At 40.2% G+C, this 24462-nt stretch overlaps 2 protein-coding genes across 11 annotated transcripts in view; one reads left to right on the plus strand and one right to left on the minus strand.

Moving 5' to 3' along the window:
• Nucleotides 1-652, minus strand: part of LOC131222295 (tetratricopeptide repeat protein SKI3) — a 40805-nt gene extending 40153 nt beyond the window's left edge. Inside the window, exons 1-3 of the mRNA XM_058217312.1 lie at nt 498-652; nt 325-402; nt 23-235 (exon numbers count right to left, since the gene is read on the minus strand). Of these exons, the coding sequence (XP_058073295.1) occupies nt 23-235; nt 325-402; nt 498-509 (303 nt within the window). The 5' untranslated portion in view covers nt 510-652. The remainder of the gene's footprint in view (nt 1-22; nt 236-324; nt 403-497) is intronic.
• A 1766-nt stretch (nt 653-2418) lies between these two features.
• Nucleotides 2419-16611, plus strand: LOC131222296 (tetraketide alpha-pyrone reductase 1). 10 transcript variants are annotated; one of them, XM_058217314.1, is made up of 8 exons: nt 10923-11022; nt 11131-11195; nt 11388-11610; nt 12155-12324; nt 12704-12892; nt 15149-15311; nt 15644-15836; nt 16359-16611. In XM_058217314.1, the coding sequence occupies exons 3-8, from the start codon at nt 11463-11465 to the stop codon at nt 16522-16524; spliced, it is 1029 nt and encodes a 342-aa protein (XP_058073297.1). In that variant the 5' UTR covers nt 10923-11022; nt 11131-11195; nt 11388-11462; the 3' UTR covers nt 16525-16611. The 10 variants fall into 10 exon arrangements, with proteins under 10 accessions (XP_058073305.1, XP_058073296.1, XP_058073303.1 ...); XM_058217315.1 differs by having other exon boundaries at nt 10988-11012; XM_058217322.1 differs by lacking the exons at nt 11131-11195; nt 11388-11610; nt 12155-12324 and adding exons at nt 2419-3514; nt 10632-10777 and having other exon boundaries at nt 10903-11012.
• Nucleotides 16612-24462: the final 7851 nt, after the last annotated feature.

Raw genomic sequence — 24462 nt, forward strand, 5'->3', positions numbered from 1 at the left:
AAGTGATATTCCCGACACATACCCCTGCTTCAAAATCATCAGGATTGAGAGTCACAGCTCTCTGATAGCACTTGGAAGCTCTCTGTGAATCGATTGATACTCGACTGTAGAAATGCCCTAGGAATCGAAATGCAGCTCCATTGCTAGGGTTCAGCTTCGCAGAAGCGATGAAATGCTCTACCGCTCTTTCCTTGTATTCCTTCGATTCTTCCCCTTTTTCCCACAGAAAAACACCCTGAAACCAGAGAGAGATATAGAGAGATGAGATTTCGGGCCAACAATTCGTTGAGAAAAATAGAAAGATTGAAGGAGTCGACAGGTTACGAGATTGTAATGGTGAGAAGGTTTATCTGGATCGGAATCTAGGGATTCTTGCAATTTCTTGAGGAGAGCTTCCTCATCCTGGAAAGGAAAAATATATATAGAATAAAAAGATCAAGAAAGCTAGAAATGGAAATCGAATTTAAAGAGGGCAGAGAGGGATGAAAAAGGAAAACCGTGTTTTTCATTTCGACGGGCAGGTGAGCCCTATCAGACAGAAAGCTTGAAAGGAATGGAGGGAGGAAAGAAAAAAATGGAGGGAAAGAGAGGCAGCGGAGTTGAGGAAGATGGAGTGGCAGAGAAGGGAAGTGGGTTTGACTCTTTGACTCCGAACGAGGGCCCGTCAAAAGTATTTCTCCATTTCCTTTTGTTAAGCCATCCTGCCCATCCATCGTGCCTTCGCTAGGAAGGCAACTCCGAACGAGGGTCCGCCAAAAGTAATTATGGGCCCACGTGATGGACAGTTTAACATCATAGGTGGGCACACATGATAAACAACCTGTATTGAATGAATGGTCGAAATCACGGTAGCCCGCGTAACGGACAGAGTGGGCCTCGTATGATGGATGGCCCGCATCAAAGCATGGCCCTCTTAATGAACAGTCCACATCAAGTGCGCCCCACCTAATGGACAGTCCCATGTCTAAAGTGACCCAGCATGATGGATGATCTGCATAGAAGGTGTGCCCTACATGATAAATGGTGGACATAAAAATTAGCTCCACATGATGGACAACCCACTTAGAAAGTAGGGCCTGCATGATGAATATATCAAATGTGGATTTTATATGATGTGTAATGAGCATTGAGGGGCCCACATGAAGGACAATTAGCATTGATGTTAGGCCCTGCATAATGGATGACTTACATTGAGGTGATCTCCATGTAATGTATGGTTCACATCAAAGTTCAACCCCTAATAATGAATGGTTTCTCATCTAAGATAATCCTTGCATGATTGATAACTCACTTTTAAGGTTTGACTCACATGATGTCAAAGGTTTGGCTCAATATGATGGAGTATCCACATCCAGCGTCTAACATAATGGACAGCTGAATGCCTTAAAGTATGAAGGTTGTTGATAATGTTTTATCAAATGTGCTTATTTTCACATTAGAATGTTTTTTTTTTTTTTTTTTGCAAATCTATTTTCACCATATGAACTAACTTAAAACAAATGATAACGTAAAAAACAGCTTATTAGAATAGCTTTTATTTGAAAAGCTTTTATTGAAATATAGTAGGATATGAAACGAGCCTTTTGAGTCGTTGGTGGATAATCATAAGAGTAAAATGATTAAATCTTGAGCACATGCATGGATAAGATGATTACAGGTTCCATTCATGTGTGAGAGCTATGAAAATTTATAGGGTAGGGAGCACTTGTCAACAGGTTGGGCTTGAGGTAAGTCTCACCCAAATTTTAGACAAATTCTAATCCAAATTCTAAATTTTTTAAGCCCGTGCCCAGCCCACTGACACCCTAGCTAGGGCCGCTTTTAGTTGACATATGCAGCCCAAGGGCTGAATTTAGAGTCCAGGCTTAAAAGTAAAGCTCATTTATTAATTAGTATGAGATCGGCTATGGATACAGGTCCATAAGCCTAACCCAAGTGCAACCGAGCTCACTATGGGAAGCAAGGGGATATAAAAAAGTTTCATCTATGTTTTAGCTTTTTAGTATACTTTTTAAAATTATTTAATAACTAATATAAATTAGACAATATATTAATATTAATTATTATTTTGTATAGATAATTATTCTAATTTTAATAATAATTAACAATTTCCTAAATAATTCTTAATAACAATTAATATTCTTCTAAGTAATTATTCCAAAGTCCAAATATAGTAAATAAGTAGGAGGCCTGCCTCTGGCTGAGCCTGTTATTGCCTTATAGGGTCATGCTCCAGCTTTTCTATTTTGGCCCATTATGAGCCATGGCAAGGCTTGGCCTAAAATCCAACCATGTGAGCCGGGCTTGAACTGACCTAGACCGGGCCTGAACAAAGCCGGCCAGGAGATATCAGGGTTAAAATAGTTAAATTAGATTTTTTTTTTTTCTTGAAAAAAAAAACCGTTAAATTCAACTGCATTTCTGATAATATCCAACACAAACAGGAGGGGATCATTGAATCGATGGTATAGATGGCTGACTTCGGGCTCAACTTGCAATTTGGTAAAACGGGGGACAATGTCGCATGATGCCTCGTCATGTGCATCTTCCATGGTGCGTAATACGCACGCCCTTGGTAGGATTTGGGAGTGGTAATGATGACGATGGTGATGACTGTACCGCCTGCTCACCACCACCCAACCCCTCTCTACAACAAGCGTATCGCCTTCACGACCCCGCTAACGTACGCCCGGAGGCTAGGTCACCTCCTCCAACTCCACGGCTCGAATCCTCTTTGGTGTCCAACTATAGTCGTCGAGCCCACGCCCCGTACAAAGACCTCCATTAAACCCTACCTACAAAACCCCCTTCTTAACTCTTTCTCTGCTATCGCTTTCACCTCTCGTACCGGTATATCTGCCTTTTCCGAATCCCTCTCCGAAACCGAAACGTCTCCATTATCCGAAACTGGCGATACCTTTACCATCTCCGCCCTGGGAAAAGATGCAGAGCTCATCGACCAGGGCTTCATCTCCAAGCTCTGCAAAAACCCTGACAGAATTAGGGTTTTAATCCCTCCGATATCAACCCCAGAGGGGATGGCCGCATCTCTCGGGACCGGATCGGGCCGTCGGATCTTGTGCCCGTCCCCCCTCGTCATCGATCTCGATGAGCCGCCAGTGATTCCAGATTTCCTCCGTGTTCTGACCTCCAAGGGTTGGGTCCCGGTTAAGGTTCCGGTGTATGAGACGCGATGGGCGGGGCCCACGTGTGGGACGGCGTTGATGGAGGAAGAAGTCCTTGATGCGATCGTGTTCACCAGTACTGGAGAAGTGGAGGGGCTGCTGAAGAGCTTGAGGGAATTGGGGTTTGATTGGGGAATGATGAGGAAGAGGTGGCCTGGGCTAGTGGTGGCCACGCACGGGCCGGTTACAGCCTCTGGAGCAGAGAGTTTGGGTGTTGGTGTGGATGTCGTGAGTTCAAGGTTTGGGAGCTTTGATGGAGTGGTTGATGCTCTTGCTGCAAGATGGGGGGAATTTTCGGATGTGCAGAAATAAAAATGTGATTGAATCTGGTGGGTTTTTTTATTTTTTATTTTTTATTTATCATTTGGTTTGGATCATCAAGTAGGACCATTGTTACATAAATGTTGTTTTGTGTGTGTATATTTTCATCCCTCTCTCTCTATATATCTTTTTAAGAAAATATTTTGGATGGTTTCTGTTTTATCTTTTAAATTTGAATGATCAATATCATGATTTTATTTCATTTCTTCATCTGATCTTCTCCGCAAATATATGATCCAAGACTGTTATTTGCGACCATTACCGTGTTTCTTCTCTCACCATTTATTTGTAGGCTACTGAACCAAGGGAATCCTCTAACATGGGAGATTATGTAGGCATCATTTTTTTTTTTTTTTTTTTTTTTGTCGTGGGTTATTTTGGTTAAAGATTGGGATCCTAGTACTGTGGGTGCCATTTGAACATATCGTTTGGCTTTCTCATTGTGCATATACTCAATTGTTGTTAATGAATGATGAGCGACCACTATCACCTTGATTGTTGACGCGGCATGATCCTCCTCTTGATGAACGATGAGGCGCACTGTTTATCATTCTTTATGGTAGTTGCACCCCGCAAGAAGAATATTTTCCTAATGCACGAGGCTAAGCCTGGCATACAACAGTCCATTGCAGTAGTGTAGCAAGCAGCACCGTGCAATTTAACAAGATCTGATCCAAACTTGTTATGTCAATCACAAAATGGAAGATAAAGGTGGTGGAAACTGAGAGAGGAGCCGAGAAGCTGCATTTCATGTTTACTAGGCTTAAGAACATTGGGTTTATATAAACAAAGGAGCCCACATGACCGTTATAGCTGAGAATAAATGAGGTCAGGATGTTGATGTAACAGCCTTAAATGGCTCTAGTTAAGTGGCACCTTGAGCCGTTATGGCCCAAAATGCCTCCGCTCTTATTGTAACATGTCAATTAGGCATGGGCAATTTGGGATCTTCAATTGTTCAAAACCATACTTCTTGTCTTTGTTTTTATTTTCAAATTATTATTATTGGATAAGGACCAAATACTCCTCCTATAACTCTCGAAAGCAAAAGATCCAAATTATCAAAGGGTTGAAATCCAACCGAGAGCTTTTATTTGTTTTCTTTCCACCATACATGGTGAGACATTTCATATAAACAGCTTGGATCATTGGAAGATGACCCAGATTCAAAGACTAAAGTCCCAAGTATTGCAACACATCAGGAAGTACTCGAGCAAACCTCTTCGTTGGGTATAAGGGAGATAATACAGTACAACCCAAAGAATCCGAAATATGGTAGAGCCATCCCTCCATAGGACACGTGGCATGGTGATGTATGCATCTAGTCCACGCATATACTAATACGAGGAGGGATGGCTTACATTTTAAATATAAAATCCATGAGACAAATTATTATTATTATTATTATTTTGGAGAGATAACAACCATTTTATTAAAAGTTTGCAAAAAGCGTGAAAAGAATACAAGCCAACAACAACCAAACAAACCAGCCTAAGCCGATTTGAAAACAAAAGCTTAATCTTCTATAAAAGCATTAATTCTTCTAATGACCTCCTCATGATCTGCACATCGATTTCTAAAGCAACGATCATTCCTAGCGCCCCAGATGGACCACAACACTGCCATAATTAGGAGCCTCCATCTAGCTTTCCCACCTTGCTAACCCCTCCACCATGCCATGCCCAAAGTAGCTCCTCGGTAGATCTTGTCATCACCCAAGCTGTGTACGAAACAAGGAAAAGAAGTGACTCCAAACCTTGTCGACGATGGAGTAATGGATAAATAAGTGGTCGATCGACTCTCCATCATCCACACACATGAGGCATATATTAGGAAGAATCATGGCCCGACGTTGAAGATTATCAATGGTGAGGATTCTTTTCCGACTCAAAAGCCAAACAAAAGCCGACACCCAATGAGGGGCCCTATAGGACCAATGGTGAAACGGGTGAGAGGAAGAACCGAAAAGTGACTTCTCATAGAGATTGGCTAGCGACTTAATTGAAAAATACCCATTTGGGTTTACGCCCAAACCATCATGTCCTCCCCTTGATCCAAAAATTTGACCTTGGAGAGAGTTGCCAGAAGCTCTATGAATTCTCCCACTTCATTATTCGACAGGTTTCTTCTGTAAGAAGGTGCCCACACCACCAAGTCCCTTGAGATGGAAAAACATTCCACCAATGAAACAGAGCAATCAAGAGCAAGGCGAGCTATGCTCAGAAATTGGTCTTCAAGCGTCTGCTTTCCACACCAAGCGTTCACCCAAAAACGAATATGATGCCTGCCAACCATCGAGAATGCTATTCCTTGATACACAATGGATTGAATTGCCGTAACATCTTTCCAAATGGCAGAAGCTCTATAGGGAGGATACTTAAAGCAGATCAATTCCCTCCACAACCTTCCCCTCTCGACCTCGAAGCGTCAAATCCATTTGCCAAGCAGAGCATTATTCAATGATGACTCCCAAGGGTTTAATCCCGACGCCCTCCTCCTTAATAGGCTTGCAAACCTCTTCCCATCTGCGAAGATGAAACTTCCTCCCCTCACTGGTCCCTTTTCCAAAGAAAACCTCGCCTCAATTTCTCTAGCCTTTCCACCACCGCCTTGGGACTTCTTTTTTTTGGAAGACACAGGATGTCCCCGCCCCTTTTGAGGCGGGACCCTTCCTTGTGGATACATGCAATCACCCACAACCACGTGTATCGGGTAATGCCAAGGAGGGGAGTCGAACCCACACCTGTAGGGAGCAAACTCATGGTGATGGTCGTCGGCCCAAACCTCATTGGAAAAAGCCACCTTTATAAGTGTCAGCCAACCCCCCAAAGAAAGATAGCGGGACTGCCAAGAGGCTAACTTCCTCTCAATCCTTTCAATAACCTTGTCCTAAAGATACCTAGCCAGCTTTCTGTAACAGAGCGGGAGACCCAAATACGTGGATGGGAAAGAACCTGGCTTGCAACCAAAGATTCTAGCCAAAAGACGAACCTCCTCTTTTCCCACATTAATTATAAGCATCTTTGACTTAGCAAAATTAATCTTCAACCCGGACACCTCTTCGAAGCACACAGTTAACTTCTGAAGGTTATCAACTGCATCTTCACTAGCCTCATAGAAAAGGATTGTATCATCATCACACAGAAGATGACAAATCTGACTTCCCATGCTTGACACTTTGAACCTATTGAACAACCCACCCTCAACACCTTTGGAAAGCATCTGATGAAGACATCCGAGCACCTTACAAAGTATATCAGACGTGGAGGAGATCAACTCCAATTTCACTTTGGCTTGGTGACCACCACATGGACCCAAGTGGGCCACATTGAAGACTCACATGTATGATCGTGCATCTTTGAAGGCCCTATACTAGGAAGATGCATGTGGGTTGCTTATTAAGGAGTTTGGACCGTTGGATTGCGAGGACACGTCGATCGGACGGTTGGATCTTGTGGACGCTTTGATTGGACGGTTGGATCTTGTCATGTTTGCTGAAGAACCACTCAGGGCCCATTAGACCATGGATTTGCACATAGCTTCATACAATTATCACATAGGATGAACATGTATCGATGCGCCCGGTTAGCTGCGGGTTGCATCCTCAGCAATAATCTTGCTTCCCTACGGGCCTTGGCATAGGGTTCTTATTTGGTTGAGCGGGAAAGGAACCTAATGGAACAAAAGTGAAGCACCTTTCACCTGACTTTCCCATTGAAAAATTGGTTTCCAATCAAAACTATTTAAGCCCCACACAAAATAGCCCCATCACTTTTGGTTTATTTTGAAATACCCAAACCAGCTCCTCACCTACTGCTGAATAATGTACAAAAAAATGAATTCGAAAGTGATTTATGGGTTCGAGGAAAGAAATATTGTTGAGGGTCAAATATTGCATATCAGACCCAGTTATTGCATGGATTTACAAGCATGATACCGTTTAATGGCCCGAATTAATCGTGTTTGTGATGCAGAGTGTATTTACGAGCATGGACTAAGAAAGGGTGCTAGAAGTGTGGATTTAACACTCCGAAGTCACCAGAGCAAGGGAGACACTCTAGAGAACCAAGACTGAAGAATTTACATGCCAGAGATCCGAGAAAATTAAGCCATTCACGTTAAAGAGGCCCGAAATTGGTGAAGAATGCAAGATCACATAGTTCTCGCCATCTGATTGGCTCAAAACTTCATACATGGCTTGAGGGCCATAAATTAACCGTATATATCAAATTTCAGCCCTCGGATCACTATGGAAGTACCCCAACTGACAGATCAGCCCATAAACCGTTGATTCTGGGCCCACCTGATATCTGGAACTGTCTCAACTTTGGTCTCGACGGTTTAAATAAGATGAGAAAATGAATGGATGGATCAGATTTTTAAAACACATCACAGTGGGGCTCGTATGTGCGGTGTGTACATTGCACATGTACGTGTACGCGAGCCGCACCGAACCGACTAAAGCCGTTCAGCCACAGCTGACCCGCTTCTTCTTCCCAAAACGGATATTTCCGTTTTAGCACTGTATAACGGATGGACGGCGTCCGTTTTGCGGACGCATGTGGGCCCCACAGAGCGTACATACGTATAATCTAAACCGTCCATCTTGTAGAGGGCCATGAATACTTCAAACCTATGCTGAATTTTTGGACCCATGCAAGCACACGTGCGCGATACAGAGGCCATAAGTGGACTACCCTGCAATGTTCAAATTGATGTTTGAATGATTTCTTCTCTGATTCTGAGTCAATGGACATGAAAAACCATCCGTTTCTTACCGAAATTTCAAGGGCAATCTAATAGACGGGGTGGATTTCCTTGAAAACACCTCTATGGAGCCCACTAATCACGTTAGCGCCGGACGTGCGAAAGGCTATGCATGTCCACAAAATCTGATTTTCCAGGCAGTTGTGGCCTACCATCTTTGATCATATGGCAGATCTGAACCGTCCATCGTGTAGGCCAGCCAAAATACTTCCAAGAGACGTTGATTTTACAGGAATAATGCAAGGAACGCGAGAGTTATGAAGCCCCGAACTTGGCTGTGAAAAGGCTTTCGTTGCGCGTGCGATAGCTTCCCAAATCCGATTTCCACCACTCCAGCAGTTATAAAAAGAGTTCCAAACGTAGAGAAGAGGGGGTGCTTGAACAGGGGACGTCAGATAGAGAAAGAGAGGCAGAGAGAGAAGTTTTTGGAATTTTTATATATTTTTTCTTTATTTTTCTTCTTTTTCCTATGAATTATGTTGAGATTTAGTCTGATTATGTTAGGCTAAACCTCTTAGCTAGGGCTAAGAGGTGAAGCTTGTGGCGTGATGGGAGCTTCTACAGGTTTGATTTAAACTGAACTGATTGACTCTGTTTTGATTTAAGAAATTCTTTTAGTCATTAATGGTTTGTTGTGATTTAAATTACAGTAGATCTGTGATGGCTTGAATAATTCCTTTCCTTTTATTTTGATGTTCGGAAACTCTGTTGTTCGCCATCGTCTCATAGACATGGTTGGATGATGGAATCCTTCCTAACACTCATACATCTTTTAGTTGGTTATGGATTGGTCTAAGTTCTGTTGTTTACCTTGTCTCTTAGGCATGGATTTGTGATGGAATCATACCTAATTCTTATACCTTTCATCTCTTGAAAACTATATCAAGTAAGTTCAGTATAATATCCATGAAGCAGGCATAAGATCTCCCTGATCTCTACAAGTGGATCCTCTGAATCACTAGTTCCCTTTCTCTGAATTCTTTAAGTTTAGATTAATATTTCACCATTATTCCTCAAATCAAAATTGGTTTAGATTTCATCTTAGCCTAGTTCTAGATTTGGTTATTTTCAGATAACGTATAGGTTTTAGTCCCTGTGGATTCGACCTCGGTCTTACCGAGTTTATTACTACATCACAACCCTGCACTTGGGGTGTAAACAAATATGCATACACGAAGGTTTCTTACAACTTGAACCTTCACTTGATGATACATAACTGGTTTACAAGTTCCTTAGTGAACAGACATCTTGAACTAAGTACCATTTTATGTGATTCAAAAAATGAATTCAAAAGTGATTCATGGGTTCGAAGAAAGAAATATGCATACACGGAGGTTTCTTACAACTTGAACCTTCTCTTGGTGATACATAACTGGTTTACAAGTTCCTTAGTGAACATACATCTTGAACTGAGAACCATTTTATGTGCATCATGTGCTCATCACGCATACAATTCCACGACATTAGAGCTCAATGTCTTGACGTTGCAGCCTTGTGCTTGCATTGATTTCACGAGTGTTCTAGAAAGCAAGCCCTATGATCATAGTAGGAGACTGCTGGATGGAGGATCATCATTACACCTATGGTGTGAAAATTGAGATCCATGAGTTTTACGAATGATTGAAGAATTTCGAAGGACAAATTCAAGATGCATTATAAGAAGAATTTGGTGATGAGTCTGATGACTTCCTAACTAGGATATAAACAAAATGATGGTGACTATGGATTGACAGGTTAATCAACAGATGGTTTGTTGGATGAATCAGCAGAATTTGATAAAATTTACATTGAAGCATATATGGACACACTAATTACACCTGAAGTTCTAGTTTTCTAATGTGGGAAAAACAAACTTGAAGTTGCTTTACTTTGCCTCGCAGGTTGAAGAACCCTTATGGTCCATGCATTACTGAGCGCTAAGGTGTGAACTGGAGGCATTCTAGGCCAGAATGGCTTATGGGCTCCTACCTAGTGTCATTCAAGGGAATTGTGCCAAGGTCCCGAGATAGCCAACTGCCTGGGCCTTTTGCCTATGCCACAAGTTCTGATCTGATCTTTCTGCATTGCATGGTGACAATCGTTATCTTTGCTTTGATGGGCATTTTGCATGGACCCAAAACATCAGGGGATTCTTCCCATGGGCTCACACCTTAAAAAAGTGATCAACATTGCACCTTACTCATAATCAAATCTGTTCATGAATTGAGAGGTTGATTGCTGCATCAATAGTCAACCCAATGGCAGTTTTTCCATTGTATACCATCAAATGTCAATATATTTCCATTGTTAAAAACTAACACAAACTGGGATGCCGTTCTGGGTTTTTTTGTGTGTGTGTGTGTGTGTGTGAATGATTAGAACCGGAATTTATTGCAAGAAAAGGCCAAAGCCAGAATATACAAACAGGGAAAAACTATACAACTCCCCGAGAGCCTTTATAGCTCAAGCCTAGATGACCGGAAAAAGATCTACAGCCGTAGCGGCCACTGCCCATTCTATTACAAGTGATTCTGCTTTCAAAAACACTTCCTGAACTCGATCCGAACACTTCCTGAAAAACACTTCCTGTTCTAGTTTTGATGCATCAATATCCTGGAATTTCTCTGAGGCTAGATATATGTATGGGCAGGAGCAGGTTTCCCAGCAGCCTGGAAAGAAGTTTTCAAATATCCAAAGGTTCTATATGGGTATCTTCTGTATCGTGACTCTCTGGGTCACCTTCGGAGTTCTAGTCAGATGGTATGTGTTGGTAAAAGGATCCTAAGTTTGTTCCTTTCATTTCTTCTTCTTCTTCTTCTTCTTCTTTTTTGTCATGGAAAATTGAAGTTGATTGACTGATTTTTTCTCTCTTTCCCAGTAGATGTTTTTTCAGCTAGTCTCTATAGAACATGAAATCAAGACATTTTCTTCTTGATGCGGCAGGTTAAGCATGAGAAAGGGCTTTCGACATGATCTTTTGAGCTTATGTCTAACCTTGTTTTTTTATCCAACATATTTCCTTCATTGTTAATTTAGATATCTACTCCTAACCTAACCTTTGTATCAACCTAAAAGAATCAACATAAACATAGGATGACTTACCTTTCCTCCCACCTTCATTTCCAACCTTCCCAGACTCAATGTTATGGTGGCTACTTTTATTTAAGCTGACAACTTAGAGGCCTCTACCCATCGGCAACAAGTGATAATATGGAACACCTCAACAAGGGAATAGCTCAGAAGGTTGCCATAAAAGGTCACGTATGTGTGACTGGGGCATCTGGGTATGTGGCTTCATGGCTAGTTAAGCGACTCCTCTCATCTGGATATTGTGTGAAGGGAACGGTCAGAGACCCAGGTTTTCAATTTTATTCTCAACTGAATTTTGATGATAACTTTGAGCCTGTGATCTTTGGATTGGTGACATGTTTTAATACTTCTTATACAAACACGTTGTTATTTTGTGAGATTTACTTTGTATATCCTCATTTAACCAATATATTGGGACTCTGTTAAGACAATGGAGGAATGCTACCCATAACGAAAAAGTACCACCACTTTTTCTTTTTTCTTTTTTTAAAAAAATAAAAATAAAAAATCTTGATAATGAGAATTTAGACTTTTTCTTTTTTCTTTTTTCTTTTTTCTTTTTTCTTTTTTTTTTTGGGTTGCAATTTTAGCACTATTTGCTCCTATAAATTAGTTATCCTGTTTTCAGCTCATCCAAAATAATAAATAAGTGTTGAACCAGATCTGTTTAACACAATCTCTAGTTCGATTTCCGATTCAAGACTTTGAAACATGACCTGGAAATTACTGACACATGATCTGCATTGTATTGATGATTGCTTTCATGTGTGTGTGTGTGTGTGTGTTCCTGAAACTGTATGGTTATTTGATAGGGAATTACAAGAAATTAGAGCACCTCTGGCAGTTGGAAGGAGCAGAGGAGAGGCTTCAACTGGTGAAAGCTGATCTCATGGAAGAGGGTAGCTTTGATGAAGCTGTCATGGGATGTGAGGGTGTTTTCCACACAGCTTCTCCTGTCCTCGGAGCTAACACTGATCCGAAGGCATGTTCTTCCCCATCCAATAATCTTTTGGCGCATGCTCATCATCTGCACCAGATGTGTTATTCTACATGTCATATGCTACAGTCCCTATTATTATTAAACAAATAAACGATATAAGAGTGAAATAAGCCCATCTTCCCTCACCCTCATTCACAATTAGGGTCTTTTGATTTTTGCAGCTTCTCAGCTGTGACCCATCAATTAGGCAGTCTTGATTCATGTGCATGTGCACAAATTGATGGTAGATGTGCCTATGCACTTATTTTCTGTGTATATTTTCTTCCAAACTATGTTTTCCATATTTTCCTCTCAGTCTTGTAGAACTCATCGATTTGCCCTGGTGATTGCATAGTGACTGTTGCTTATGGCTTCTACATAGGCTGAAATATTGGATCCAGCAATTAAGGGTACGCTGAACGTGTTGAGATCATGCAAGAAGAACCCTTACCTCAAGCGGGTGGTCCTCACTTCGTCTTCTGCAGCTGTAAGAGCAAGAGACAATTTTGACCCAAAAATTCCCTTGGATGAGTCCTCATGGAGTTGCGTGGATCTTTGTGAAAGGCTTAAGGTGAAATAAAGATGATAAAATTTCACGTAATTACTTTTATTTATGGGTCTGGATTGGATGGGGGGCTGCAAATTGGCAGGGGTCAACTTGAACCCAACTGGCCCAATCTGGTTTTAACTGGAGGGTGCGTTGGTTTAGGTTTGGGTTGGGCGTTGGTAACTGGATTTTGATTCAATTGGATTCCCCAACAAGGATATGCATACTGAAACGGACCTGACTCGATCGATTCTAATCTAGAAGAGTTTTTAGCCTACTGCAGTTGGAATCTTCCTATTAATGGTTTGGATAAAGTTCAATTACCCAAATTCAGAAATTTAGGTTAGGTCGGGTTGTTTTAATGGTTTTGATAAAGTTCCAATAACCAAATCCAGAAATTCAGGTTAGGTCGGGTTGTTTTATGTTGAAATCGATTGGTCATGTTCTGGTTGAATTTGGTTGAATCAGTTTCTGGTTAACAAAACTGTTTTCGTTTTAGTTTGGTTGGGTCAGTTTAGGTTAATAACATGGCTGTACTGGTTAAGTTTGGTTGCTCAGTTTCGGGTTTGAGAGCACAGTTGTTCTGATTGGGTTCAGGTTGACCCCGACCAGAGCTAACTGAACTGGAGCTGCACACTTGTCTGCCTAGACTCAAAGCCGTGAACTAATGTAGGCCCTAGCGGAAGCTACCCCCTTTAAGCTCAATGCACGTGCCCTTCTCGGATTAAGGATATAAAGGCTGGCAAGCATAGTTTGCATACAAGGACTTGGCTTGGGTCTTGTAGGTGTCTGTTCAGCCTGGTATTCAACGTTGGTCATGAAATCAATAATAGAAAAATAAAATCATATGAAATAAAAAAAAAATAGAAGAAGGAAATTTTACAAGAAGAATAAGAAAAAAAAAAAAACAGCGTACTTAATAAATATAGAATTTACATTCTGATACCTTTTTCAAAAAGGTTTTCAATAAGCTGCCTCATTAATCTATGTAATAATCATCCCACTGCCCAGATGGGTTGGCAGCTCAGGTAGGCCCCACCGAGATGCTTATGTGAAATCCACCCCGAACACCAGATGTTTAACCCATGATTAGGCTCATGGCCAAAAAATCAGCCTCATCATGGCTTCAAATGGACCAAACAATTGGTGCACATGGCAACACTCACCCTTTAAACCGTTGCCCTTTGTGTGTCAACCACTTGAATCATGGATGGGATTGATTTTTGAGCCTCATTACTATTCTTTATGGCATCTAATGGCTACGGTGGATTTCATCAAATCATCATGGTGAGCCGTTGTAAATATTTTTTATGGGCTTAAAAAAACCCAGTCAGAGAATATTGTTTCAAGGCCCCTTTTGATGCACCCTCTAGATTCTAGAAGGGACTTTCCAAGGCATAAAACCCCTCTCGAGCCAAGCCGAGATCTTTATTGTGCGTTTTGGATGAAATTTGGAAACCCGACAAAATAGGCGCTAAAAAGTATTAAGCAGGCATTTTGGCCCCAATTTTATTGAGCAGAAGGGTGAAACTGGGGTTTGATCTGATAGGTTTGGTCAAATTGCTGAAAATGAAGAAGCAGGCTTAAAACCTTTTTTATTGTGGAACCCCCTTTTTTTTAGCAAGTGCATCCAAATTGCCCTTAAGCCTTGAAGTTAACTTCACATTGGGTTACCAACTGTTGGACCGACCGTATCAAATTAACCTAAAAAACTTGAAAAAATAAATAAATAAATAAATAAATAAAATCTTTAGTAAATGATCTCTATGCAATGCTCTGTCAAACCCTGCTCTCCTTCATGTTCATGAACTTGGCATTCCCTAAAGAGGTGAACTAATACCAAGGGTGTACGCTCGAGCTCTCACTCATCTATCCTCATCTCCCAATGTGGCACATGTGCAAGATCCAAGCCATCCATCAGGTATGCCCCATGGCCCATGTTCCCTACCCTAAGAATTGGGCTGGTTAGCTCATTGGGTTGCCAAAATTTCGGAAGCAAGCGAATGCTCAACCACAACAAACTTATCCAAGCTTACTACATTATCCTTAGATATTTGGACCTCTTATCAGGCTTATTTTTGGGCCAAGGCATCTGCGGTGGGGCCAGCTGATGGACAGCATGAATCTTCCACAAATGTTTTGGTCCCTTGCATTATGCTCATGTTTTAGCTTCTCTTTGTTAAGGTTATAGATTAACAGACGCTTACTTATTTTTCATTTTATTTATTGTGTGTGTATGTTTGTTCTGGATGTGATGGGTGATCGGGTGATCGCTAAAAGATATGGTATGCTTTAGCTAAAACCCTGGCTGAGAGGTCTGCATGGGAATTTGCCAAGGAAAACGACATGGACTTGGTGACGGTTCTTCCCTCCTTTGTCATTGGTCCTAGCCTTCCACGCGACTTATGTTCCACTGCTTCTGATGTCCTTGCTTTGCTTAAGGGTATTTATTCCCAAGCTTATTATAATTCGTTCCAGCATGAGATGTGGTCTGTTCATCAGATAGGCCTCACCATGTGTATGTTCCATGTCCTGAAAATCAGATTGAACTGGTCACCATGTGAGCCACAGAGTAGATTGAATGTGGGCCATCTGCAAAAGTAAAATATTTTGACCATTCATGTTTACATATGTGTGTGGCCCAACTGGTAAACGTAAGAGCCTTATGTTTGGGCCAGCCCAGCAGGAATACAAGCTGTGGTCAGCCAGCTTCTTTGTAGTTAGTTGATGTTAATAAATGGAAGGATCATAGAGTGATTGTGTATTGGGAAGCAGGTGATTCTGAGAATTTCTCTTGCCACGGAAGAATGGGTTATGTTCATATCGATGACGTGGCCCGATGCCACATCCTCGTCTATGAAGATGCTACTGCCAGAGGAAGGTATCTGTGCAGCTCAACGGTGTTAGAGAACCACGAGTTAGCATCTTTGTTGGGAGAGAGATATCCATTGCTGCCCATCCCAAAGAGGTTAGTTATCAATCACAATGTTACAAATATGTTAACTGAATGGAATTTGTAGTAAACCTTCGGTCTTGGTGCTGGTCAATGACTGCCTTGGTTCGTCGAGTTTCAAAGGTGCATGGGCTGCATGACCTGCTCCTTTTCTGACACGGGACTGAAATTAAGGCACGTGGGTTTGGGCCATTGGAGTGATTTTCAGACCGGACAGATAAATGGGGTGATGGTGTCTTTTGATGCCAGGGAACAAGCCCATTTATGAAAAATATGGGTCATTTTGGGCCTGAATGGGCCGAGGCATGAGTTTGATACCAGATCTGGGACACATTGCCACTTTCAGAAGCCACCAATAAGGCCTTTCATGGGTTAAAACCCGGTCTACCTATTGTTTTTGTTTTTGTTTTTTGTTTAAAGAGGAAGCATATAAACTGCTAGGAAGTAGCGGAACACGTGGTATGGTTAGGATTAAACTATAGTCATCCCACTCTTATTATTATTATTATTAAATTTTTATTTGATGTGGATTTTCAGGTTTGAGAGCGGGTGGAGCAGTCGCAGATCCTATTACGAGTTCAATACTATTAAGCTGAGGAGCTTAGGCTTCAAATTCAAAAGCGTGGAAGAGATGTTTGATGACTGTATTGCATCTCTAAAAGAGCAGGGTCACTCTCTCAAATCAGAGGCATCTCTTCCTTAAAAAAAATTAATAATTAAGTAGAAAATGAGACTGTTCAAACTCATTGAATTTTATTTTATTATATTCTACAGTGATTAGTTTATTTCATTACTGTATCTCTCTCTCTCTCCCCCTCTAAAATTGTGTGTTGGCTAATGAGTAAAATGAAGACGTGATGTACGTTTGGTGAGGAATTTGCTTGCAAGCTAAGGCAGATGGCCTTTTACACTTGCAGGTCGCCACGTGGTAGATCATCTCCAACGCGGCAGTTACTTTTAGATGAATAAGACGAAGCTGGCCTGGGCCGGCGGGACAGAGGCACACTGCTAATTTAACTGTTGCCCCCTTTTCTTAGCTTAAACTACCAAAATACCCTTGCACTTGTGGCCTGTTTGGATACTCGAAAAAAAAAAGGTGCTTGAATGTGGTGCGTGTGAGACATTGGCATATGTGGCATGTGTGAGGATGGACAGCGCAGGTCCTTGTAGATGATTAGTGACACATGTGGAGTGGCTGAAGCTGAATGATGGCACGTGTGGGGTACTTAAAGATGGCAGTGCCACACATTAGGGTACTTTTAGGATGGTGGCAATGTTGCCATGTGTGTGGAAATTTAAAGTTAGTGGTGTCACATGTTGTAAATATATTGGTTTGGCACATATGGGGTACTAGGAAAAGAAAGGCGGCACATGTGGCATGTTTGGTGAAGGGAGATGGGTAGATATGGTCAGACAGATGGGCCTTTTTAGGGAATGGAAACACTGTTTCAATGAAATTTAAGAATGACAGGCAATGGAAATGCAGCTTCCAAAAAAAACGAAGGCTTTTTCTCATTTTAGATTTCAGTGCCGAATATATTTTGCATGCCTTTCCCTCTCCCTTCAATGATTAACTTTACTTGGGTCAGGGTTTTATTGAAAGCAAAATATAAAAACAGATGGATAAGAAACAATACAGAAGGGAGTCCGTGCAGTTCCAAAACTAACAACCCTCTCATCGGGCCTTTATTGGGCTCCCTGAATTTTGATCGTTACTTGTTTCTCCTACTATGGAACTATTTTTTATTTATTCAAGACAGTTGTGATTTTTGTCTGTCATCTTCCACTCAAAGGCTCTCATAGGATTCATGGAAAGGAAATGAAACATTTTTTTCCCATAAAATTAAGTTGCCTTCGTTGTGAAATTTGTGGGAAATGTTTTTCCTTTTTTATTTTATTTTATTTTATTTTTTTTGTTAGAAAATAAGTAAATTTATTTTCCCACCTTGACCCTTAAGAATGTGATTTTTTTAGTAAAATTAATTTATTAACAGTTAAATCCAAATGTGTGATCAGCCATCTTTGATCACTTCACAAGTGCCAAATGAGTACTTGTCCATATTTCATTGTGCCCCACACATTCAACTATACCGTGTGTGCCACTAGTCATTATTCATCTTTTCTTGTACTACGCATGCACTAATGTGTTACACATGCCACCATCCATCTTCTCTTGTACCCTTCATGTGATAATGTGTCACATGTATCACTTGTAATCTTCTTTGATGCCACAAATGTGCACATCACCTCACATGCATATGCCATTATTCATCTTTGATTGCTCCAAATATGTCACATGTGCCAAACATGCACAAATTCTATCATCTAGCGGCAAGTGCTCGCACATGCAAATGTGCTAATGTGTCTTGTGCCGTATGTGTGACCATACAGCTTCAAGCACCTCTCATGTGTCACCGTGCTATAATTCAGCTTTAAGCACCCACGTGTGCATATGCCATATGTTCAATGTCCATCTTAAGTATTCTATGTGTCATGTTTGGTAATTCAGCGCATTCCAATGAATACTTAAAAAAATTTAAGTAATTTTTTTTTATTTTGCTGAATAATGAATTTGAAAATAAAGCATGAATTTTTAACAAAATCTTATTGAAAAATAAATAGAGAAAATAATGTTTCCTTTCTAACCATTTTTTGGAAATAAAGAGAATCATTGTTTTATTTCCTATGCTTTTCACTAATGCACATTGGTCGCAAATGAATAGGATAGGGCTATTCTATCTAATTCGGTTGGTGCAAAATAGCATGTAAGTTGTAGGCAACCCTCCCCTATATATATATATATATATATAAAATCAATTTGTTAGGATAGAGGTTTCCAAAATTTGAAATTATGACTTAATCTCGACTTGGGAAGTTCCATGTCTTTCGTATTAAATTCATTTTTACCAAAGCTCCTTTTCATTAGCTCAATTACAAATTTTAGCCTTTTAAAAAGATATTGAAATTGAACAACTATAATTAAAAACAGGAAATTAAGTGGGGTGAATTTGATCCTGGGTTGTACATGATCCCTAACCAAACCGTTAATTTATATATGGGCGTAAAAAAATTTTAAAATCCAATAACATAATGCTTTTTAAGATCCACTACTTTACAGCTATATATACACACACACACACACTAAAAGAAAACCATGTGTATGATGGATGGCCCAAGCAGCCTTGATTTAGTTAAGGTGGTTGTGTAGGTTCACCTTCTCCTTTATTCTGTGTTGGTTGAGCTTGCCAGAAACCTTATGTCACCTAATGGCAAAATAAACTCTCCTTGAACACGTATAGTATATCTAATTAAACGGTTAATGAATTTTGGACATGTTCAAATAATTGAAGATACTTCTACATATCTATGATGCTTTTTGGTACCTACTGCTGGTATGTATATGTGCACCTACGCTTGCCAAAACGTTGGAACCATAGATCAATGCTTAGTTTCTATCTCCTCTATAGCTAGCTAAAGAAAAAAAGAAAAAAAAGAAAAGCAGGGAGACTTTAATACTAAAGCAGAATGTGATGCTATTAGAAATTACACACATGAAACTGAAATACTGAATGTTACTTATATATATATATATTAGATTGCTGATCATTTATTGGATGGTCAAAAATGAAAAATATCCAATATTTTTATTTAAGAAACACGTCTGCAAATCAGAGGTTAGGATTGTCTAAACAATCTGATTTTCAGATTATAACTTGGCGACAGTGGGTTCCACAAATTACTCTGTTTAATGGGAGTTAATACATGCCATGTGTAACATTTAAAGTGGCAGTTGTATCAAGCGCGATGGTCAGCCAGATTATCATATAATTCCTCAAAAGAATATTATCATACATCGATGATGGTATGTTTGACTAGGACAGATGATACCAATCCTTGTTGGAATATTTGGTTGAATTAAATAGACTATTAAAAATCGAGATCCAAAAAAAGAAAATAAATTTTGAGAAAGAAGAACTTATTGAATTGAGTCGCTAGTCTAAACAAAGTACCATGTTCACGTCAGCCTGCGGTTGCTCGCCAAGTGCAACAGTTTAGAAGCAATCGACCTCCAGGATACAACGACTATGACCCGGTCCCAGCGGTGCACTCACTGTACACGGGCTCGAACCACTTGCAGTTTAATCCGAAAGTGCTGAGTTGACTCAGCGATGAACTCAGTAAAAAATGCTTAAAACCGAATATCAGAGAGCGTTTTATAAGAGAAGAATTTTTCGTATCTTTGAAACTGGAATTGGTTGTCTTTATATAGACTCCGAAGTGGTGCATAAGCACCCTTTTCAAAAGGTTAGGTCCGTTGGGTTTAAACCCAATAGGCGACCAACCTATCAAGGGCACGCATCTCTACTGGTTTAAAACAAAAGGCGCAAGTGCGAGTACACTCCCGCATATCCAGCTGTGAGTACCCATACACACACCCACGCGAGTACACACACACACATTTCGGGAAAGGCAGTGAGGACTTGGTGGCCTATTCGTCCATACGGACCCAATTTCCTGACTGCTCCTTCATGCGCGTTCGGTGTGTTAATGCATAGATTAGGTAATGCTGACAACCACAGACCAAATTTCACATTCACTGAAGGATAGCAGTATCCTAATCAAAGAGACTATCTTATAAACAAGATAGTTTACCTTTTCAAATTCGATGTGGGACAAAACCCACAACACAAAAGTACTTCAACTTTTCAAAATTGGAGGGAAATTACCGAAAATTTGAAAATTCAAATTTTAATGCTATTTTAAAACAAAATACAACAATCCTTTCTCATCATAATCAAGTGAGATGAGGATGAATTAAAATATGCTCGACCAGAGGCTTCATTCACACTGTATACTTGGGTTTTCAGTTCTAACCTGTGGGTCCCATATTTCTGAAAACTAGATAGTACCATCAGGTTGTCAACGGGTCAGGCCGGGGTTGTCTTCGGCCTAGATTTTGAACCGATTAGAACCATCTATTCAAAATTTAATTCTTCTTGGCTCGAGTACGGCCCATTGATATCCCTAAAGCTAGACCATTGCTATATTGCCTACCACTGTGAATGGACTGTTCCACGAAGTTGGCAGTGTCCAATCATGAGGTTTTGCTCTGTTGCATTTGGATCAGTAGTGTCTACACCGCCTCTGTAGAGGTTAGGGGAGTCATGCAGCACGGTCCATCAATGGCAAGTACAACAGCTCAGATGTCTCGATCACCAAAACCAGAGTCGCATGGTTGGTCGACACGTGATTTGTTGTCACTTTATTTAGTATAACTTATCAATGCCAGGATTTTCAAACATGAGATCCATACCTATCATTAGGTAGCCTACCATATGGGTCATGTCCCAAAATTCTTATTACCACTCGGGCATTCCTAGTCTTTGGATTAGAAAGGGGATTGTAGGGGGAAAAAAGGACAGTGAAAGGAACTTTGGTTGGCCTTTACATTTTCCTATTACGGTAACCATCTAATTTCCTTGACAAAACTTGGTCCATTTTCAGATGTGTGTTTTTTGAGGTATGTCCTACACTTTAGCCATTGTGAAAGATGGTGACAAACACCATATATAGCCTGTCCTTTTCTCATCAATTTCACCTGTTGGACTCTATTGCATATGGGCGGGTGATCCTAGCCTCCAAGGGAAGGCCACCTGATGATTGTAAATGGAAGGCTATATATATAGGAAAAAGTCTCTCCAACTATAGACACTGATTAGATGGGGTGTTTAATAACTGACATACATATCAGCGTTTAGCATTGGATCCTATTTCCTTGTTTATTACTCTATTCATATCTTATCACTAACGGAAATTATAGGATAATAGAAGGGATGCTCATGCTCATAACTATATATGCATTCAATCCTCACAAGTGATGCCCCTTGGTAACTGTGACATTTTTCTTTTGCTTCTAATGTGATGAACCATGCCTCAAATATTAATTCATAGCAACTAATATTTGGATTTCTTCAACTCCTTGCACTCACAACCTTTGCCGCACTTTCAGCTTCACTCGGTCACTTGTATAAAGGGGGAACGCGACGCAATAAGATCTCGAGCTGAGTCTCATGAGACCTTGCGGTGCCTGGGGTGACTTGGTCAGGTCTTGATAAGACTTTACTGAATCACTGCCCCAATCAGTGGGATTTGGATTTAAATTAAAAAGAAAATGATTATCAGGGAATCAAGGACACTGCACTATGATGCATACTTGTGCTTGGTTTTGGGTATTTTAATTACTTTATTCATCTCTAATTATTTCAAGTGCTTTACATAATAAAACTTTAATTATTAAAATATGGAGTCAAGCCAGTTAAAAACATATCGAATCTTCTAATAAACCCAACCCAGGGAGACATGTTCTTGAGTCTCTGAACTATGGGTTCGACTCATGCTTGGGAGTGGCTTGGGTAAGTAGTTTGACTGAGTTAACGTTGTGACCCTTTGAGACCCATGGGTTTGACCTCCTGATCAAATGGATTTAGGTAATTGATCCGACCAAATGATGTGGGGCCTTGACAGACAGTTGACTGTTGCATCATGTGGTGCACCTGGGTTGTGGCAGTTACTAAGGTTATCAAGCAATATGGAAATTCTTGGGTTGTAATTATGTGGATCATTAGATCAGAGTGACATGGCGAGAGGCTTGACCTTTAGTTAAATGCTTAAAGGAATTGCCACAACTGAAGGGTGTCCAGAACAATCATGTGTCTGTTTAAAACATAGGATGACTGAGCCAAACTTCAAACATGCAGGGTGCTGGACAGGAGCTTTAATCCTTCCAATAACTAATTCCTCTATATTCAGGTACCATTTTTAAAATTCTTGTGTTGCTCTTATATTTCAACTATGGAAACATATTAGTTTTAAGTAATTTCTAATGCATGCATTCATTGTTAAAGATGCTTGGGGTGGATCAACCAATACTATTTAGTGGAGATGTAGAGATATGGATTTCATTGTATCCAAAGAGACATTACTAAATAAGATTGAAAACTTAGCTAGGTGGGGCCAAATACCTGAGTGTTTGCTAACCATTCAAAAATTTGCTGGCCCCTTGTTATACTGTGCACGTTAAACTGAAAAGGTTAAAAGATTGGCCGCTAGAATCTTCAAATCAGGAAAATTTCAGGGAACGATCCATCTACAGTCTCTCACAGAAAAACAATGATTTGCAAGCTCGCTGCAAAGCTTAGTTAAATTTTAGAGTGTTCTTCTTGCAAAAACCCCTAGAAAGAAGCTTCCATTCATTCAGGAAAAATAGCCCATGTGAACAAGGCCCTCCTCTCTATCGTGCGGGGCCAATGGAATAGTTTCATCGTATATGATATGTATATATAAAGGGATGGCCCCTCAACGCCTGAAATAACGCCTTCCTACCTGAGTGACTGGCATTGGGGACCACCATCAGACGCCTTACGCCTCGTCTAATCCCGTGAGGCCATTTGTTAGGGCGACACGTGTGGCTCTGATTATTATGCGAAGCCTTTAATCATGGCTACATCGACAGAGTCTCAAGGATGGCATTATTACACGGCTTGACTGGGTACCCTCACGAGGATTGGATGCTATCCCTTTATTTTTATTCGACTTCATTTATTAGGAAGGTAAATGATATTCTACGCCCTAATGTTTTGACGCACGCTCCTCGCTGTCCCCTTTCCAGTCAGTCGGCATCCGCCAGAATATCGGTACGGCAAAAGTAAGTATCATTCGGCGCAGACATTGAAAAATTAGGAATGAAAATTTGGCCATAAGATACTGAAACGTTAAAAGATAGAAATAGATGTTCAGGTACAGTGTGATTTATTTTAAGAAGATTGGAATTAAACATTCTGATTCGACAAGATATGGATGGCATCACTATATCAACGGTGTAAACTTAGCCACATGGCAAGCATGATATATTCACCACATGTACTGGATATGCGAGGAATAACGCATTAACAGAAAAATTTTCTAAAAATTGTGCATTTGTTCTCTTTTTTTTTTTTTTTGGTTAGTTTGTTAGTACACCCTACTGTCAGTTGACACTTCATGCTATGCCAACACTAAAGCACATTACAAAAATGGTAGTCATCATGCGACTGCCTTTCACAAAGTCAAACCGCGTGTAATCATTATTTACAAATGGTTGTTGGCTGCTCAATTTGTTTTCAATTATGTTGGTATACTAGAATTGATACAACAACTCGATATAAACGGATCAACTTTGACCCTAAACGCTAAAATAAGCACATATGTCCAATATGAATTTATATAACCAGATTTTGAGAAAATCGGTCACTTACTCAGTCACTTGTAAAAGTTTTTAACGATCATGCGATAATTGGAGGTGGGGTTCTTCTTTCCAAGATAAGTTATTTTATGCCTTTTATAATAGATGACTTTCAAAATACCATTGCAAATCAAACAATAGAAAAAACTCACAATCAATTATTATAAGCCATTGCAAAAATGCATCTCTTGAAATATCTATTTAATATTAGATAAAGGACAAATCTAATCCATGATTATAGACTTGGATTACAACTAAAGATTATAACTAAGAATTGTCGGTACTTGATTATCACTACTCATAGGATAAATTGAGATAAAGGAAAATGATAAATTTTGTTTGATTGATTGTTGTGTTCAT

Source organism: Magnolia sinica, chromosome 13, assembly GCF_029962835.1.
Source record: "Magnolia sinica isolate HGM2019 chromosome 13, MsV1, whole genome shotgun sequence".
Taxonomy (NCBI): domain Eukaryota; kingdom Viridiplantae; phylum Streptophyta; class Magnoliopsida; order Magnoliales; family Magnoliaceae; genus Magnolia; species Magnolia sinica.